The sequence below is a fragment of the Rattus norvegicus genome, chromosome 7 (assembly GCF_021556685.1).
Source record: "Rattus norvegicus strain SHRSP/BbbUtx chromosome 7, alternate assembly SHRSP_T2T, whole genome shotgun sequence".
In the NCBI taxonomy this organism is placed as follows: domain Eukaryota; kingdom Metazoa; phylum Chordata; class Mammalia; order Rodentia; family Muridae; genus Rattus; species Rattus norvegicus.
Genome location: NC_141540.1, coordinates 30,857,885 through 30,876,988, shown reverse-complemented (window position 1 = coordinate 30,876,988; position 19,104 = coordinate 30,857,885). Strand labels below are relative to the sequence as shown.

Here is a 19,104-nt window from a genome sequence, read left to right as displayed (position 1 = left end):
CTCCCCTCTTCCCTTCCCTACGACATATACGGTCAGTACAGAAAGGACAGTGTGATTTCACTGACCATGCATGAGGGCAGAAGGACTGCAGCCAGCATTGAGCTCCGAAGGCAGCTTATCTTACCAGTCCCTTAGCCCAAGAGAGCCAGGCACTTCCCTCCACTGTGAAGCAGGCGGAGTACAGCCAGGACCAAGAGAGATGGACAAGCCAGACAGCCACACTGTCACAGGGATGACATCACATGTCACGGTATTTTTTAAAGACATAGACACAAAAGGAAAATCAGAATAGCTTTGTGATTCAGCCATTCAAAAGTTAGTAGCCATAAAGGCAAGCCGATGCCAAGTAGGGCTATCCACAAAGGATCCCAAGGCTGTCAATGTCTGCACCACCTGCTCCAGGGAAGGGTTGAAAGTTACAATGTAGGATGTTTGTCCTCAAGTCCTTCCCTATCGCTACTATGATGTCAAGGACCAGAGAACTAGCAACAATAGCCACCTAAACAAAGGACCACTTCTAAAGAAAGGATTGTGCTACTTGTAAAATGCCAAGAAAGGTACAAACACAATAGGAAAACCCGCATCCTACTGTCTAGCTGAGAAATAAAAGCTGCTCTCCAGCCTCGCCCCTACCTGACACCTCCCCCCTCACTTTGGTTTATCATTTCTGAGTTACTCCAGACTTCTGCCTCCAGCCAGACATGTAATCTGCAGCATTACTGTGTTTAAGATCACCTTTAATTAGCATCTATCCATAATCTGAGTCCAACACTTAGGGTGGTAGGGCAGAAGGACCATGAGTTTGAAGCCAGTTTATGCTACGGAAAAACCAAACAACAACAAAAAAAAAAACCTCAACTTGCCAAGAACCTTGCCTGGATAGAAGAAAGATACCTATCTAGCTCGCTCGCGCTCTCTCTCTCTCTCTCTCTCTCTCTCTCTCTCTCTCTCTCTCTCTCCCTCCCTCCCTCCCTCCCTCCCTCTCTCTCTGTGTGTGTCTGTCTGTCTGTCTGTCTGTCTGTCTTGCACTCTCTCTCTCTTTCTCTCTCTGTCTCTCTCTCCCTCCCTCCTCTGTGTGTGTGTGTGTGTGTGTATGTGTGTGTGGTGTGTGTGTGGTGTGTGTGGTGTGTGTGTGTGTATGTGTGTGTGTGTGGTGTGTGTGTGTGGTGTGTGTGGTGTGTGTGTGTGTGGTGTGTGTGTGTGGTATGTGTGTGTGTGTGTGTGGTGTGTGGTGTGTGTATGTGTGTATGTGTGTGTGTGGTGTGTGTATGTGTGTGTGGTGTGTGTGTGTGTGTGTGTGTGTGTGTGTGTGTGTCTCATCTGAACTCAGAGCTTGCTCTTCCTATATCTAGGTAGTTTTCTTCCTACACATTCTGCCTTTACAGTGAGTTGGGGGAACCCTGCTCCCCAGTTTACATGACAAGCTCTTTACCCACTGAACCATCTCTCCAACTTAAGGATTGATCTGTAGTTTGGCTTTTGCTGCTGAGGGCCAAGATTCTCTGAAACCACTGTGAAGGTAGCTGAATGATCTACCATTTAATACACGGAATTAGGGTTGGGGATGTGGCTCGGTTGAGAGTGCTTGCCCAGCATGCACAAAGCTCCAAGCGCAAGCCTCATGGCCACATAAAACCAGCCAACAAAGAAATACTGTGATGCCAGCACAAAAAGGAGACACAAAAATCAGGAGTTCAAGGCCCTTCTTGGCTGCCTTGAAAGTTCAAGAGCAGTGGAGGCTATAAGAAACCCAAACCAAAAAAAAAAAAAAAAAAAACCTAAAACTATCTGGGGTTAATTTGTTTCTTTTGCTAATCCTGAGAAGTGTAGAGAAGATGACAAAATAGTAAGGGAGATTAAATGGTAATTCTGATACCAGCCTTTGAAGACAAAAAATTAAATTTTAAAAATCAGTATTTTTCAACCTTGGTGGCGTTGGCTCATTTGAGACGCCTGTCTATAAACATTGCTGGGCTGGAGATCTTGTACAACGCTTACATAACGTGTACAAAGCCCTGGGTTAGATCCCCAACACTGACAATCCGGCTAGGCACAAACAGTCTCTATACTGAGCTATGTGTGTCTGTACCACCCATGATGAGTCTTTTTTACATGTTTGGAATAACAGAAAACCAAACCAGCATTGGGGCGTGAGGAGAAAAGATTCAGGAAACCAATGAGGTCACATATAAAACAGCTTGTGCGTGTACAATTGCCAAGTGTAATTTAATAGTGCAAACATGCCTATTTACCTAAGGACAGAGTACAAAGATTCTGCAGACTCTTAAACAGACGCCTACCTCCATATTCTGCCATTCTCAAGTGCAGAAGAGAGCACATTTCCAGATGGACCACGAAGCATCAGCCACTGTTAGTAACATGCCTTCCAACTAAACGAATGATTAGAAATGCCAAAGTACAGAACCCCAAAATAGAGTTAGTAACACAAAAATGGGGCTTCAAGGTCAAATTTCTCCAGGAAGCAAGATACTGACATCCTTTCTCTTGGAGACACAGGACTTTCAGAGCTGGTACTGAAAAGCCCAGCTGCTAAAAAAAAAATTTTTTCACCCTACATTTCGACAGCCCCATCTCTCAGAAGATTGGGGAGCAGTCTGAGGAATGTGAGTCTAATTGAAAACTATCAAAGGGTATCTCTCTAACCAACTGCAACACTTTAAGGAAGGCACGTGTCATTACTTACTGTGGAGCACTTTAGGTATGGTGAGAACTATCTTGGTGTCCAATGCTGACTTTGTAATGTTCTGCTTGCAACAATATTCCTGCTAAGTACCTAAGTCGTGTGTGTGTGTGTGTGTGTGTGTGTGTGTGTGTGTGTGTGTGTGCCCACATACAGTATATGCCTTCATGCACTCGTTTGTGGGTGCATGACCAATGTGCACTCGTGCAGAGGCCAGAGGAGAACATCGGGTGTCTTCTACACTTTCTGCCTTACTGCCTGCTGACAGCCTCCCTCACTAAACCCACAGCTCTCTGGGCTTTGGATTTGTTTTTTTTGTTTTGTTTGTTGTTGTTGTTGTTGTTGTTGTTGTTGTTGTTGTTGTTTTTTAGCAAACCTGTCTGGTCAGTAAGCCCCAATAATCCTCTATCTCCCCACCTGCTAGCTGGTGGCTCAGAGAGGTGCCACTGTGCCCAGCTTTCGGGTGGGTTCTAGGGACTAAAACTCAAACCCCATGCTTGCAGGAAAGGGAAGTTAGTTCCTTCCCAGCCCTCACAAATGTCAAATTTCTTATGGATTATCAATTTCTTTCAACCCAGAACTTTGACTAAACCCTGCCACATCTCTGAATAAAGCCCATAGCACTCTACAGTAACTCACAGCTTACCTTCTTCCACTATGACCTCACCAAAGGGGCATATATTCTAATGAGCCCAGCTCTCAGATTAACTCCTTTAAAAAGAAAGAGAGAAAGAGGGAAGAGGGAAGGAGGGAAGAAAGGAGGGAGGAAGGGAAGGAGAAGGGGGCTTGGAACAGAAGCCGACTGTAGGCTTTATAGAAGCTACAAGTTTCTCTGTATATCCAAAGCTGACTTGAAAATTTGTTTTTTTTAATAAATTTTAATTAAAATAGAGAGAAACAGGGACTGGGGAAGAGTGCATTATAACAAAGCCTAAAATCATACCCCTTGCCTGGCAGGCATTTGAAGGGCTTGGCCTGAAACCACTGTTGTGATTAAAAAAGGAATCAAGTGACCAGAAAATAAGATTCTTTTGTCAGAATCAAACAGTAGGAAAGTAAAACCATTTTATCCTGAGGGGATTACTGGGGAGTGGGGCTCCTGTGTGCGCATGCGCGCAACACACACACACACACACACACACACACACACACACACACACACACACACACACGTCAGTCAGCCAGTCAGTCAGTCAGTCAGTCAGTCATCTATGCAGCTGTCAGTAGCTGACCCTTATCCCTCTACCAGACTCCATATCCATGTAAGGCTGCTCCACGGTTTGGCACAGGCAGGCAGGTGAACGGATACTGAGAATCAACAACCTTAAAACCCACTGGTGGATACTGAGTGACGGCTCACATGGGCACGGATTGGAGGAGAGTAGAGAAGAGGAGGACCCAAACGAGACAAAGAGGCAAAGCCAGATTAAAGTCCCCGAGTTTTCAGAGGTGACATAGAAACTACTTGTGAATGTGCGTGGGGAGTGGGGAGGACCTGCACACCATGTATCTGCATAGGTAGTAGCATCTGCAGGGGATGGGCTCAGGCTAAAAATGCTACATTAGGGCCAGGTGCAGTGGTGAAGAACTTTAATTTCAGAACCAGATAGAAGCAGTTAGATCTCTGTGAGTTCCAGATTAGCCTGGTTTACAAAGCAGAGTTCCCGGACAGCTGGGGCTGTACAGAAAGACCCTGCCTCAAAGTAAACAAACAAATAAACAAATAAATAAATAAGGAAGAGGAGAGGCAGGAGGAGGGGGGAGGAGGGGGAGGAGAGGGGAGGGAGAAAGGAAGAGGAGGAGAAAGGGGAGGGGGAGAGGAGAAGGAGGAGGGAGGGGAGGGGGAGAGGAGGAGGGAGGGAAAGGAGGAGGGGGAGAGGAAGAGGAGGAGGGAGGGGAAGGAGGAGGGGGAGAGGAGGAGGAGGAGTACACATACCCCAAGTCAGTACTACCCATACCCCATTTTCCAGACGGGTAAACAAGCTTCAGGACCTCTCTAGTTCTCACAGGCCACAAGGGGCAAATCCTGTCCAAAATAGCAGGGTGAAAGCAATTTTACCTCTAGTTTCTTCTAAAACTAAACATGCAATTACCCTTCAACCTTCAGAGACTGGCTTCCCCCACACACACACTCCACAGTGTAACTCTCTAAAATATACATTTTTTTTTGTATGTTAGATGAATGGTACTCTCCTTTTTATTGCTAAGTACTGTAGTTCCACAGTAGGCACATACCACAACACTGAATCATTTACCCATAGTTCACTCCTCAAAAGGACGTGTGTGGATTGCTCCAATCCCACAGCCAAACGGGTATGAATACTGTATAGGGAGTTTTATACTTCATTCTTTCCATACATGTCAGAATATTTTTCAACTAAAAATATAGTTGAGCTGTGCGTATTGGCACACACCCTTAATCCAAGCACTCAGGAAAGAGGCAGGTGATCTCTCTGAGTTCCAAGCCCATCAGGTCTACAGAGTGAGTTCCAGGACAGCCAGGACTACACAGTGTCGAAAAAAAACAAAAACAAAAAGACAGGAGTAGTGAGTAGCTCATGTCTCTAACGCCAGCGCTTCAAAGACTGAGGCAGAAGGATTGCTTCAAGTTTAAAGTTACCTTGAAACCCTGTCACAAAAGACCAAAAAGAAAGAGGAGAAGCAAGAGGGAAGAGGGACAGAGCCCTGACATGACACATTTGCCAGGAACGGTGGCTCCCTGCTGGGAAGATAGATAACACAGGAGACTCATAACTCAAAGGCCTGGGATACACAGCCCCTCTCAAAACACTTGCCTGGCCAAAAACAATAAGTCACTCTTTCAAAGCATTGCAGACAACTCTGAATGTGCTGTGAAGATCATTCCAAATAGGTTTTGCTGCACTTAAACACAGACATGTGGCCAAAGATGCAAAAGGAAATCCTACAAAAATGTTCCCTCACCAACCCCCTCCTCCTGTACCAACCTCCCCAAACCACCCCCCTTCCAAAATCAGTATTAAATCCAGCGTGTCCTCTGATAACAGCTTCAGTGTCTACACGTCACCGGCCCTTTACTCCAGGTTCCAAACGTTTGACTGCTAGGAAGATGCACAAAGCAACAGACAAGACAATGGATTCCCCACCCTGGGTCAAAACCAGTTTTTGTTTAGGCCTCTTGCTTGCACTCGAGTCTCGAGTCTCGCCCTTCCCGTCTACATAATGGACATGACCCCCTCCTCTGGAGGCTGAGGGAGATTTAGGAACTATATCAATACCTGTTACAATTATCATCTGGTTCCTCTCTCCAGTACTTCTCGATTCCCTAACAGCCGAGTGAAGCTCATTCTCTGTTCACCTGGCCACAGGAACCCTTGCCCTCGCAGAGGGCCGTGGATAACCAGACCACCCTCCCCTTTCAAACAGAACATTTCACCTACTCCACCCTGCAAAAGGGAGAACCGCTCAGCCTCCTGACTCGCTCGCCTGCGCTGGAGCCTGTCTAGGACAGCGCGGCAGCAAGCCGGGCTGCTACTATCGCTCCCAGAGCCAATGACAAGACCTAACGGTGTTCCTACCGACGCCCTTGGAACCCTCGCGGCGGCCCAGAGCACATCCGATGCACACTCCTGGTTTAACAATCTCCAGGTATGAAATAGCTTCCCCAGCGGGGGAAAGAGAAGCAAGAGTTGCGAAGTTTTAGAGTCGCCTCCCCCGCGGGAGTAGCGCGACGGAGGTAGGGTGCGGGGGACCCGAGGGGTCCTCGAGTAGGCTGCCCAAGCTGGGGCGCGCACTCACCGTCCGTGCTCCTCTTCGCCTCGTGGTAGCGCGCCCACAGGTAGCTTTTCATGTCCACAGCAGCCGGGGCAGCCGGGGCAGTGCACAGGCGCCGAGCGCAGTCCGCGGGCGGTCGTCCTCGAGCCACAGCCCCGCTGCCGCTTCGCAGCCCCGCCACCGCCCTCGCCCCGACCCCGCGGGCCGCCGCTGCCACCGTGGCCATGCTGCCACTAGGCTGCCAGAGACATGGACAGCCAGCGTCAGGAGGCTCCCGGACGCACGCCGGCAGTTCCTACGTCTGAGCAAGTGGCAGCGCGGCCCAGGCACCACCCACTTCGGGGCGGGGCCTGGGCGGGGCCGGGGGCGAGGCTGGAGAGGTGGGCGGGTTCTAGACGGAAGCGGGAGGCGGGGTCAAGGATTAGGCTTGGAGCAGCGGGGTGGGTGGGGCCTGGGCTGGGCTGGGGCGGGGCCTGGTTGGGTCGAATGATGCCCCGACTGAGTAAGGAACATGGTCTAGAGAGAATGAGTGGAACCATCTCGATTGCGTCAGAGGCAGAGGCAAGGACCGGGCCTGGGAAGACAAAGCCGGGGACACGGGGTAGTCAAAGGCTGGGGTCAGGTGTGGGTCTGTGGAAATAGAGACCCGATCTGGGTTGAGTCAGAGGCGGAGTCAAGGGCAAGGCCTTAGAGAAACCGTGTGGGGCGGGGCCGTAGGTGCCAGGGCACAGCGCCCGGTCTGCTGCGGTCACTTCCTGACCCGTGAGGCGTGGGGGTGGTGCTGAGGCCACACAAACCAGGATGATTCATCTCCGACCCTATCGCTGCCCGTAAGACTCTGCTGTACCTTCCTCTTGCCTTCCGTGGCGGGCTCCCAATTCTGATTCACCATCTCTAGTCCCTGTCTCTGGAATGAGACCCACTTTCCGTGTCAATGGCTTCTGCAGGTTATCTCCTGGATCTCAGGTGTCGTGAGACCCACCTTGGGCCGATCCAAGAGCTGCCCTTTAAAAAGTTGCTAGGCCGAGATCCCGCACAAGGTTTAAAGTCGTCTCAAGATCCTGCCCCTGAAGACTCCAATAAATGTAAATTTCCTTTACAGTGCACTGCCTCTGGAAAGCCGGGTCCCGACCGCCAGAGAGGTCCTCTGGACCTGATTATTAGTTTCCTGCTCACAGCACGTTTGGTACCTGCTCCACTCATCTGCTTAACTGCACTTGTTCCGTACGTTGGAGCTCCACTAATAGCCAACAAACAGTAGCCGCCCTACCAGCTGCCATTTCTATATGCACTGAGTCAGATTTGGCTCCTGCAGGACTTTCTATCACCCACCCAAGACCTGCATGAGAAGCACTGGGTCCCAAGGAATTCCCAAAGTACCCCATGGTGACCACTGAGTAGAGGGGTATAGTGGGAACGCCTGGGATGATGAAATAGCCCGGACACAGTGTGAGACAAGCCCAGGCGTCAGAAGATTCTTAAGTTGTGGGCTGAAGGAGTCAGATGTTTTCTTGGAAGATGATGACACCTGAGCTAGTTCCTGACCGATAATGAAAACCATTAATAGAAAGCTGGCTGTGTGTTTTATCTCATACACTTTCCCCAACTGTCTTGAAAGCACCATGTGTCTCCTGTATACATAATGAAACTGAGGTACAACAGAGGTGAGGCTGCTTGCCTAAAGTCACAGAGCTGAGTCCCCTCTTCTATTGGGTGGTAGGGATGAGGGTAACTAGAAAGTAATCCTTAACTTGTTACAGGTTAATGTTTTACGAGTCACTGATAAAAGGGAGGATAATAAAATGTGCAAATAGATATGTTATCAAATCCATGGGCTCTGATAATTAATGCTGCCTTTATGACTTGAGAGCATTTCCCTTCCTATCTTATTTATGCTAATAAAAAGTTTTGGTGATAACCATCAGTTTTACCTAGGTGAATTTTTAATTCAAAATATACTATAGAAATGTTTCTAAAAATTACGATTGGTAAGAGTGCCTCTATATATTTTTCTTAGCAGTATAGGACTCTGTGGAATCAAGGTTGTTGTACCTATCATAGAAATGTAGATCACGTAAAGCCTTCTCTTTTGGCTGGAGAGAAGGCTCAGAGGTTAAGAGCACTGACTGCTCTTCCAGAGGTCCTGAGTTCAAATCCTAGCAACCACATGGTGGCTCACAACCATCTGTAATGGGATCTGACGCCCTCTTCTGGTGTGTCTACAGTGTAGTCATATATAATAAATAAATAAATAAGTCTTTAAAAAAAAAACCTGCTCTTTTTTTAGCTAAAATCAGATACAACATTATAAGGGGCTGAGAAAACCGAATCCCCAGACCCGGATAGTGACCACTCCCTGAAGAGTTAAAAGAAAAGATCTGATAAAAAAAAAATCCAAAATACGTTTCAGGGAAATGGCTTGGTCTGTTTAGAGCTTTCATGTATGCACCAGCACTGCTATAAAAATACAGGGGTGACAGCCTGTGCCTCGGCACAAAGAACGGGGGACAGGAAGATGCCTGGTGCTGACCGACTGCCAGGCTAGTCCAGGTTCAGTGAGACCTTGTCTCGAAAGATAACGGGAAAAGGCATAAGGAGGACACTGACGTCCTCTGGCCTACACACAAACACATGTATGTACACATGTATCACACGCACATACACCTTCTGAGAGAGATGAGAGCAACTCAAAGTACAAAACAGCCCAACATTACTTTTATTCCTTGTCAAAGTCATGTGAGGTCTTCAGCATTTTTGTTTCGATTTGAGATCTTCTTGGGAAGACTGACTTCTGAGGAGTGAAGCAGTAGTGCGGAGTGTGAAAGAGCCACTTTTCTGACACCAGTTCGGATATGGACTTCCAGGGATTGTCTGCACTAAGAGGTGCTCGCAGCGGTTGACGGTAAATCGAATTGATCAGGCTCCTTCCGCTCCCCAACTCAGCAGAAAAAACCCTCTGCCTTGAGAGTCTCACCGAACCGTTCTTGTCAATGAGGGAGTACGTCTTCAGGGGATAGACTCCCTTCTTCCTTGGAGGTTGCTTTCTTAGACTATTCCGTATTTGTGAATTTTGGGCCTTTTCCTCGGCAGACATGGACAGAATTGGGGTCAGGGTCTTCTTTCCTCTGCCGGGAAAATATTTTGCTTTATCTGAAACCAGAGAAGGCTCTGTGCTTTTAGCTCTCTGAAACCTATGTATATTCATACACATTGCAGTGTTCACTGTGTCAGAACTCTGGGCGCTGTGGAAGTTTAATTTAGGCAAGTTCTCCCACAATGAAAAGCCACAGCTAGAACCTTCAGGATAAAGCTGGTTCATGCCTTGAGGCCAGGACCTCCTGCCCCGGGACCTCTGGATTTCCCTCAGAAGGCTGCAAAAGATCAGAACGTGTCAAGTGGCTGTAATAGTAACACAAATAATTGAAAAGTCTGCTTCTTTCTGAGACATGCAAAAGAAACTCACTGTAGTATTCCCTCGATGGAGGCGTGGGAAGGCCCCAGGTGAGCTGCTCTTAAATCAAGTGACCTGTACAAATAGCTGACCGCCTCCATTGTGGCATGATGGCAGAAGTCACCTGACAACAGCTGGCCCGCTGGAGACATGGGGAGAGAGAACTCGAGAATTTTTTTCAGCACTAACTTTATACATTTAAAAGCTTTATAAGGCCGGCATTGTAGCACCACCTGTCATAATACCCTGCCAAAGACATGTCGCCTTCATCTCACGTGAGGAAATGGCCAGGTAGCAATGAAAGGATACTAGGTCTGAGTAGAAGGGACAGAAGCTGACTGGGCACTCTTCTGAAAAGAAGATGTTGATGCTAAGAGATAAGGAAGTGATGACAAAAAAAGGAAGGAGAGAAGGGGGAAAGATGGGAGGGATCTACGATGTATGCTAAAAGAGACAAATAAGTAGAACCCAAGCCCTCACCTAGATCTGGAGAGCAGCTCAGTCGAAGGGTGCCTGCCCAGCATGTGCCAGGCCATGCATTCCATTCTAACACACACACACACACACACACACACACACACATGCACATACTCACACACACGTACACACACACTCACACACACGCACACACATACACACACATACACATACACACACACATACACACATGTACACATGCACACACCACACACATACACTCACACACATGTACACACACACAGACACACACGTACATATGCACACACACACACCATACACACACACAGACACACACGCACACACACACATACACACACATACACATACACACACACATACACACACATACACATGCACACACCACACACACACACCATATACACACACACACACTCACACACACCACACACACACACAGACACACACACACCACACATACACACAGACACACACACACACACACACACACACACTCACACACAAAGTAGGATGTTCTGGGATTGAAACCCTAGAAACTATAACTGATATTACTACTCCACTACAGGAAATAGAGTATGTGGAGGGTACTGACTATTGGCCTATTCAACCAATCTTACATCCCAGTTCAGTTTCCTAACTTGATTATTGTATTGTGGTTGCACTGTCTTGGTACCTCAAAGACATGCTTGGAAATAGACAGAGACACAACTGTCGTATCTGCAACCAACGTTCAATGATTCAGACAAGTGTGTGCACTTGTGTTTGTGCATGCGTGCATGTGTAAAGAATACAAATGCAGCACTGGTGAATGGTACAGTGCTTCATTACACCATTCTCAAAATTTTATAGGTTTAACATTTTTCCCAAGCCAGAAATAAGGAAAAGAACCTTTGTCATCAGGTACCAGTGTCAATATTAATTCTCTGAAGTATGTTAAAGATCAAAATAGATTCTTTTAAAGTCTGATTTTAAGGTGGTGTTCATTTATCCATTTTGTCTATTTTCAGAACTGCTGGGGGTTTGGGGAATGCGGGGGTGAGACAGGGTTTCTCTGTGTAGCCCTGGCTGTCCTGGAACTTGCTCTGTAGACCAGGCTAGTCTCACAGAGCTCCATCACCTGCCTCTGCCTCCTGAGTGCTGGGATTAAAGGTGTACACCGCCACCACCCAGCTAGAACTGTGATTTAAGGGCTGATTGTCTCAGTTACAAATGCACTGCTAGATTGGTCCAGCAGGACACTGACCCAGACCTGGGATAGACTGACCGCTGAGGATATGAGGGCTTCAAATTCGGACATACAACCAGGTGCCTGCGCTAATAACAAGGTACACAATGGTAGTTACCATCTGTCTGCTAATCCGATAAGGGGGATACCAGCATCATCTGTCTTCCCCCCCCCCTTTTTTTTCACAGTACACATATGCCTATGGCTCAAACATGAAAATGTGCCCAAGTATGAAGTATAAAGCTCTCCCTCCCCTGGGCCTCTATAAACAGTGCCACGGGTTTCCAGGGCCTTTAAACAATGTTCAATGATGTGCACTCATCATATCTCTTAGACATGGCCTAGTTCATGGCAGAACCACCCAGCCTGCCGGATGGCTGACTAGGTTCCTCACTGGACTGGAAGGAGCATCCCTGACCCCTACTTCCATTCCTTCTCCCCCCAGGCGTGCCGCATGAGTCATACTGCCCACTGCCTTATCTAGAGATCTAATGGAGGCTTTGGGGAGGTTGTCTGTAGCCATCTGTCCTCGGTTTGGAACTCTCCCATGATTCCCTGTGATGTTTCCAGCTGCCCTAGCAAGATCACTGAGTTACTCGGTTGTGATGGCTAAGCCCCAGGGGCTTTAACTGCCCTTAAAAGGAAAAATGGGGAGACGCAGAACATCGTATAGCTGGTGAGGCAGAACCCACAGGAAGAGAGTCTCTGCCCTCCCACCCATCTCCAGATCCTGCAGAGAGACTGTTGTTCTGGAAGCTCTTTGAGAGGTGCTACAGAACTGAATTTTGACTAGAGCAGCTTCCACTGATGCCTGGCCCTTCTTCCAAGGCCCTTCCCCTATGGCCCAGGGCAGATCTGTAACCACAGTTTTGACCTTGGTGTATTCTTTCCTGCAACCTGATTCTTCTCGGTCAGCAGGTACGCTTTCTGCCTTGGCCTGACTGCAGAGCTCAGCCTGGAGCTGGTACTGGCTGGCTTAGTCTGGTCAGTCCTCCAGACCCAGGGGGAAGACAACCCATCAGTGAATGTGAATTACTGAGGAATGCCTGGGCCCTCGCCCATAGCCAATTTGTGTTCTCAGTGCTTGTTTCTGCTGGTTGCTTTCTCTCTTGAAATCACTGTAATAGCCCGGTGGGCAGACAGTATTACCCCCTTCTGGGCAAAGAGGCAACTGAGACAGTGATGCCCACAAGCCCAGAAAACAGTGCAACTGGGGTTCTCAGTCCCACAATTCCAGCAAGAAAGAGAACACTGTTCCCCAGGCTGTGCTTATTCCTTAGGGAATTCAAAATAATCATCACCTGGCTAGAGAGGTGGCTCAGGGGACAAAGACACATGTCACCAAGCCTGATGACCCGAGTCTGACTCCCAAGACCAACATGGTGGAGGGAGAGAACTGACTCATGCAAGTTGACCTCTGACCCCCCACAGAGCCATGATATTCACACCCCACTCACACAAATAAACAAATAAATAAATAGATTAAAAATGCATTAAAGTAATATTACTAGGGAGAAACCTGTGTGTGGTATCTGTAAGGAGACCCTTACCAGGGTCCTTCCCTTCCTCCACACAACCTGCTGTCCATCACCCCGGACACAGTACATGCCTGTAGCTAGCAGCTCTTCTTCACGGGTACACTTCTGTTTCCAGACAGCCATGGGCTAGCATGATCCAGAGTCAGCCGGGTTGGTCATTCTAATTAAGTAACTTGATTAAATACAAAATAACAGATAAGTCTTGGAATTGAAAAAAAATGACATAAATCCCATTTGTCTCCATTTAAGGACCAGGTCTGATTTTGAAAAGAAGTCCATGAGGCCCCAGCTCCAGGAATAGACATAAGTCCCAGAAACTAGGCCATAAACCAGCTCCAGGGACAGACCATAAAATCCAAACCATGGTCATAAAATCCCCTCCCAAAGAACAGCCTGGAGAGAACCACAAGAATAGGGAAATATCTTATCCCTGGATGCCTGTCTGTGCTCAGCAGTCTGAGCTCATCCTATAGTTAAACGTTCAGGACATAGGAATGCAGACCACAGACCACCTGGCACAAACCAATCAGAGGCCGACCCCTGTGACCTCCCCAGCACCCACCAATGAAATTTTAGATTACCTAACCCGCTCTCTAAATATGGAAGTAACATAGTAGCCAACCAAAGTGATACAAAATCACAACTTTAGCCCCTACCAATCACATTAGAGATTACATAATCATTCTAGAGAGTTCCCTGCATGCCTTTCTGGGGTCCCCATTTTGGAGAATGATTGACCCCCGCATGCTGGTTGTTTCTGAAGAATAAACGTTCTTTGCTTTTGTAAACCATCTGAGTCTGGGGTCTTCCTTGGGCGCTTTTCAGATGCTTACAGAATGAACAGGAATTGTTATCTGTGAAAACTAGACCAAATGCTTTAGAAAAATCTAGACCCGTGAGATGCTAAAGCAGTTTCAGTGTGGCTAGGTCTGAGCAGGCAAGACAACCATAAAAGACACCAAGTGGCAGGCTCAGAGGACCTGGCACAGAACCTAAACCACAGTTGCCCTCACGCTTCAGAAACCCAGGCTAATGTGTGGGTCACGTGTTTCAAGAAAGACACCATCCACTTCCAACCCAATGCTCCACTCTTAGAAGGGGACAGAGACCTAATGCAGCTTTTAAAGATTTGGGGAATGTTTGGTTTCTGACTCAGGGACAAGGGACTGAGGCTTCAACTGGGCTTACACACTCCTACCCCAAGATGGTCCCACAACCCGGACAAGCAGTAAAACATCCAGCTCTTCCCGGGCTTGGCTGACTTCCAGTTTTTTGCCCCCATTCAGCAGAGAGGATGATTACTGTGCCCTACTCTAACTCGAGCTCCAGAGGGTTCAATGCTGTCTTATAGACTCTGAAGGCATGTGCACGGTCCCAAACGTAAAGACATAATTGAAATAATAAATAAATAAATAAATAAATAACTGACATAAGGGAGGTGAGAACTGGTAGATATTTTAGCAGTGACATTTGGGGAGTGATAGTGTGATGTGTATGTGCTACATGCACTTATGTGCACACACATGTTCATTTATAGTCAACCAAAGGCAGGGATGTTTGGTTTCTGACCCAGAGACAAGGGACTGAGGTGCATATTTCACATACCAAAGCAGGCTTGGCTTCCAGGCTCTCCCAGCATCCCTCAGTCTCTACCTGGCATACCCTGCCCCCAACCATGAGTTTACCAACCCAAGGGCTGGGCTGCCCTTCCCCCAGAGGCTCTTCTCTATAATCCAGACATTTTGATCTCTCTCTCTTCTCTTCTGTCTGTGCGTGCACACTCTTTCTCTCCTTCTCCCCTACCCCTGTCTTCCCATGGTAGCCTCCCTGGACTAGGTCCTCAGGGCCAGTGAACTTGTCTGCCCAAGAGCAGCTTCCCAATAAAACTGTCTTTAATATAATCTAACCTGGCTGGAATTGACTCATTTCACTGGCAGCTGAGAGATAACCTCTCAGGGAAGAGAGGACATTTATACCTAAGTCAAAACCAGAAGGTAAGGGTTGTTACTTACTAACTTTTGGATCAAAGGATCAACTTCTGTTAGTAGAAGGTTCTGGCTGAGGTGAGAATTTTGAAATTAAATAGGGAAGAGACTGTCTCTACCCTGCTGAGACTTTCCCACTGGCACCATTGAAGTCTTCCTTCTGAACTTGACTGAGAAGGCTGGCATTTCCTTTTAAAGAGAAGCCCAGGGAGAGAGAGGTAACACTGTGTTCACCTGTCATTTGCATCTAAAATAAACTGCTGGGTACAGAGTGCTCAGCGTCCCCGCAGTGGGAAAAGAAAGGCTATTGTAGATTCTGTTCTCCCACGAAATGGTTTCTCAGTAGCAAATTGACAGCAGTCATCGAGGACCAGCAATGAGGTTGCTGCGGCCAGTGCGAGCTTGGAACAGAGATCACGGAAGGCCTCACAGCATAGCTGCCATTCCTACTGTAAAAATCTCTGGGATCTACAGCTGAGGTTTGCACTGAGTTATGAAGGATTACTGAACGAAAGACACTCGACTTGGTACTAAGTGCCCCACAGATGACAAGATACAAGATGAAGGATCCGCCACCTTCCTAGGACATTTCAACACATAAATGCTACCATTATAGTCTCATGCATAAAACTTTGTGATTAGAACTTAAATCTCGGGGGCTGGAGAGATGTCTCAGTGGTTAAGAGCACCGACTGCCCTTCCAGAGGTCCTGAGTTCAAATCCCAGCAACCACATGGTGGCTCACAACCATCTGTAAATGAGATCTGATGTCCTCTTTTCCTGTGCCCAAAGACAGCTGCATTGTATTCATATATAATAAATAAATAAATCTTTAAAAAGAACTTAAATCTCTCTTAATTATCAAACCTCCCCTCTTCTCATAACCCAGTGAGGACTAAACTATATTCAACCGTTGACCTACCTGAACAATAACCCAAGAAGGAAGATGTCAAGACACTCAAACTAGCTACCTAACACATACTCTAGGGGCTGGAGAGATGGCTCAGCGGTTAAGAGCACTGGTTGCCCTTCCACAGGTCCTGAGTTCAATTCCCAGCACCCACATGGCGGCTCACAACCATGTGTAATGAGATCTGATGCCCTCTTCTGGCCTGCAGACTACATGCAAACAGAGTACTCATAGGTATAAAAAATAAATCTTTTTTAAAAATTATCTGGAAAGTCAACTAAAAATAATTGATTTCAGGGTAGAGAGATAGCTCAGGGGTTAAGAGCACTGACTGCTCTTCCAAAGGTCCTGAGTTCAAGTCCCAGCAACCACATGGTGGCTCACAACCATCTGTAATGAGATCTGATGCCCTCTTCCGGTATGTCTGAGGACAGCAACGGTGTACTCAAATAAATAAACGAATCTTTGAAAAAAATAATTGCTTTCAACGGGGGAAAGAATTATTAGAGTTGTTTCAGTACATTAGCTTAGAGCAGCCCCATCATTTCAACGGGATAACCCAGGGCACACTGTGTAAAATACCCGCCAATTTTCTGGTTTTACCCATGGCCCTTCATACAGCTAGCATGCTGACAGAAAGAACAAACACTAAGTCCCCTGCCCCTGGGAATTCTCGGTCTGTCTGAGATGTTAAAAAAGCACACAATGGAAACGAGTGATGGAAAGGGTCCTGGAACTCTGTGGTGGCTCTGACCCAAAGTTGTAACTAAGGACATTGGAGATCCCACTGAAGGCTCTTCCTAACCCTTACTGTCCTGGCTTTCAGTTGCTCTGAAGGTAACATCACAAACCCTTGCCCTAGCTGGGGAGAAATTTGAGCAGTGAGACTCTCTCATACCCTCCCCCTGCCCCTTCCCCACTTCTCCTGCACACCAGCTCTAGAGACCTTCTCAGTTCCTGCCAGCCTCCGATAACATCGTAACTATTGCCCAGTCCTCCTACTCCTGGACCTTCCTTAACCCGCAACTTCTCATTCTGCAACTCCAGCCCCCCAACAGCACTCCTTCAGGAGCGCCACCTGCCTGCCCCATCCGCCAGAGGAGGCAGAGTCCCCTGGAGCACTTGGATTTTCCCAGACTGCCCTTAAGGTGTTCAATATTACTACAGCATTGTGTCAACCGCAGTCTCCAGGTAGCCCTGCACCACTTAAGTCAAACATGTGCTTAGTTCTCTCATAAGGTGAGCTCAGCTGAAGGCACGGTTGGTCTGTATCTTGGTCCACGCTGTCTCCCCAGCAACAAAAACAGAGATTGAGATGTAAAGGGCACAGTCAATATTTGTGGAATGAATTATTAGTAATAACTGGACAATTGAAGGAACTGAGAAGAATATAAAAAGTAATATCCAAATCCTCTTAGTAGCCAATATTGCTTTTCTTTTTGATTTTTTTTTTTTACACAGGGCTTCACTTATGTGCCCTGTGACCTCAAACTCCCTAAGGAACTGAGGACGACCTTGGACCTCAGGTGTATACTGACTGAGTTTACGCAGGGCTGGGGATAGAACCCAGAGCTTCTAGCACGCAACATCCCCCATCCCTACACTTGCTTTTCTAAAGAGAGAAGGTAAATCAGAACTAGCTAAGGTATTTCCTCCCTTGTGTATGAGCTTGCTTGGTAAATGCAGTGGTGGGAAAGAGAAATCAAGTCTTCTCCTATTAGAAAAAGGTGCACATGGAGCTGGAGACGTGGCTCAGTGGTTAAGAGCACTTGTGGCTCTACCAGAGGACCCAGGTTCAATTCCCAGCACTCACAGGGCAGCTCACAATGTCTGTGACTCACACTCACATAGGCATGCATGCAGACAAACATGAATGCACATGAAATATAAATAAAATTATTGGAAAAAAGAATAAAAGATGCAAACTGGAATAACGATAATAATAATAACAACAAGTAAATACTCAACGTAAGGTAATAAGAACTGTGTTAAGTACCAGGCTAAGAGAATATGAAATGGGTAGGGAGGTTTAAAAAAGAAAGGGCTGGGGTAAAGTTATAGAAGATGGCTGGGAATTCTTCCCTGGGACATTGTTGGACAATCCCACAAAAAAAAATCCAGTTATATTGCTCATGTCTGGTGGTGACATCAACGGGTGACACACCTGCCTTTCACTCAGGTGTGGTCCTTACTGTCCCCTCCACTGGACACAGAGCTGGTGCCTAGGCAAGAGACCAGTGCTGACAAGGTCCTGCCAATAGGACAGTCACATGAACAGACTTCTCTTACAGAGTTTCCCGTCACATAGGCTTGCTCCTTATGCATAAGTCTGGTAACAAACATCTTACTGCACAGTTACATTTTGATCTGTTAGTACAGCGTATGTCACTCTCGACCTAAGACCGTTTCTCTGACGTTACCTTTCTACAGGGTTTCCATACGAAGGTTCTGGCACTCAGTCCAGCCAAACACGCACTTTCATTCCACCTTACTAAACAGGACTTATGTTAATGAGAATGTCAAAGCATTTTCCTCGTTAACTTTGCCTCTTAAACCAGGCTTGGTTATATAGGCCTTTAGTCCCAGCACTCAAGAAGCAGAGGCAGGGGCTGGGGATTTAGCTCAGTGGTAGAGCACTTGCCTAGCAAGCACAAGGCCCTGGGTTCGGTCCCCAGCTCTGAAAAAAAGAAAAAGAAAAAAAAGAAGCAGAGGCAGATGCAAGTGAGTGTGAGTTTGAGGCTAGCCTGGTCTACAGAATGAGTTCCAGGATGGCCAGGGGTTACACAAAGAAACCCTATTTCAAAAAAAAAAAAAAAAAAAAAAAAGCAAACAAGCAAAAAAATTTTTTTTCTCTTCTTTTTCTTTCGGTTTTTCAAGACAAGGTCTCTCTGTATACCCCTGTCTGTCCTGGAACTCACTCTGTAGACCAGGCTGGCCTCAAACCCAGAGATCCACTTGTCACTACCGCCCAAATGCAGGGACTAAAGACATGCGCCACCACTGCCCAGCTAAAACCTTAGTCTCTTACTGTTCCCCACGAGATTACAATCAAGGAGACCTGAGGGTCAACTTCTGAACATAC

At 47.1% G+C, this 19,104-nt stretch overlaps 2 protein-coding genes and 1 long non-coding RNA gene across 10 annotated transcripts in view; 1 reads left to right on the top strand and 2 right to left on the bottom strand.

The window, feature by feature from the left end:
- Nt5dc3 (5'-nucleotidase domain containing 3) overlaps positions 1-6,785 on the bottom strand; it is a 56,539-nt gene extending 49,754 nt beyond the window's left edge. Inside the window, 1 exon segment of the mRNA NM_001134887.3 lies at positions 6,479-6,785. Within this exon segment, the coding sequence (NP_001128359.1) occupies positions 6,479-6,680 (202 nt within the window). The 5' untranslated portion in view covers positions 6,681-6,785.
- A 153-nt stretch (positions 6,786-6,938) lies between these two features.
- On the top strand, positions 6,939-8,725 carry LOC148004598 (uncharacterized). Its single transcript, XR_015624559.1, has 2 exons — positions 6,939-7,015; positions 7,557-8,725. It is a non-coding gene; the product is annotated as an uncharacterized LOC148004598 (long non-coding RNA).
- Positions 8,726-9,147: 422 nt separating this feature from the next.
- Ttc41 (tetratricopeptide repeat domain 41) overlaps positions 9,148-19,104 on the bottom strand; it is a 64,004-nt gene continuing 54,047 nt past the window's right edge. For 7 of the 8 annotated variants that reach the window (XM_087557819.1, XM_087557822.1, XM_087557817.1 and 4 more), the window contains exons 15-16: positions 9,918-10,047; positions 9,148-9,825 (exon numbers count right to left, since the gene is read on the bottom strand). In XM_087557819.1, the coding sequence (XP_087413945.1) occupies positions 9,171-9,825; positions 9,918-10,047 (785 nt within the window). In that variant the 3' untranslated portion in view covers positions 9,148-9,170. 8 annotated transcript variants of the gene reach the window in all.